Source organism: Sphaeroforma arctica (genome assembly GCF_001186125.1).
Source record: "Sphaeroforma arctica JP610 unplaced genomic scaffold supercont1.10652, whole genome shotgun sequence".
In the NCBI taxonomy this organism is placed as follows: domain Eukaryota; class Ichthyosporea; order Ichthyophonida; genus Sphaeroforma; species Sphaeroforma arctica.
In genome coordinates, this window is record NW_014029906.1 from 1 (window position 1) to 913 (window position 913).

Sequence of the window (913 nt, forward strand, 5' to 3'; positions counted from 1 at the left end):
AACTAACTATATATATATATATATATATATATATATATATATATATATATATATATATATATGTATATAAATACGCACGCAAACGCATCTACCCACCCACATACGTGTATACATACACATACACATACATATAGACCTGCCCACAGAAAAACCCGGAAGCCGGACACATGCACACGGCACAGCCACACAATCTCACCTGGCCCAAAGTTTCTTGCTCTGTGTGTGTAGTGTCGTCATGGGTTCCTTCCTCGTCCGTAACCGCCTGTCTCCTGCGTCGCTGCTCATACCGACCATGTGGTTGTGGCTGTGGCTGGTGGTGGTTGTGTTGCTCGGTTTGCGGGTCATGTGAGAATGCTGTGGTTCGTCCATGCTCATATTCGTGTTCCGCTACCTGCCGCGGGTGTTGGATTGGCTGTGCAATTCCTTGCGTATACCCCCGTTCGCGTTCCTGTACCTGTGCTTGACGCTCCGTCTGCAGCCGAATCTGCAAGCGCTGTTGTTCCTGTATGACCGCCAATTGCTGCCGATTATTTCGCAGCCCCTCCGTGATAGCCCGCACATGCCCATCAATCGTCTTCGGCCCCACACGCATCTCAACAGCCTTCCCATACCTTTTGTCATGCATCTTGAACCCCTTCACACTAAGCTTGTCATCGTCCACAGCCATATCCACAGCCACATCGTAAACACGCCTCTCTCCCAGCGCCCGTCTGCGTATTCCAGAGTGCACCCCCCGCCTGGACTCTATCTTCTGGTCGGTTGGTGTTCCGGTGAGCTCTACCTGATTATTGGGCACTCCACTACCCCCGCGTGCGTCCTGGTCCCCTGTATCCAATGACGGCGGTGACGGGATCGCACCTGCAGAACCAGTCGATTAACATCAAGGATCAAGTGCAGGATAAATAGATCAAAG

The 913-nt window shown here is 50.9% G+C and overlaps 1 protein-coding gene across 1 annotated transcript; it reads right to left on the reverse strand.

The window, feature by feature from the left end:
- Positions 1-196: 196 nt before the first annotated feature.
- SARC_17407 (hypothetical protein) lies at positions 197-858 on the reverse strand (the record flags this gene model as incomplete). The annotated part of the gene is made up of 1 exon (XM_014288498.1): positions 197-858. A coding segment is annotated over one exon (662 nt), but the record flags the coding sequence as incomplete, so codon positions are not given.
- Positions 859-913: the final 55 nt, after the last annotated feature.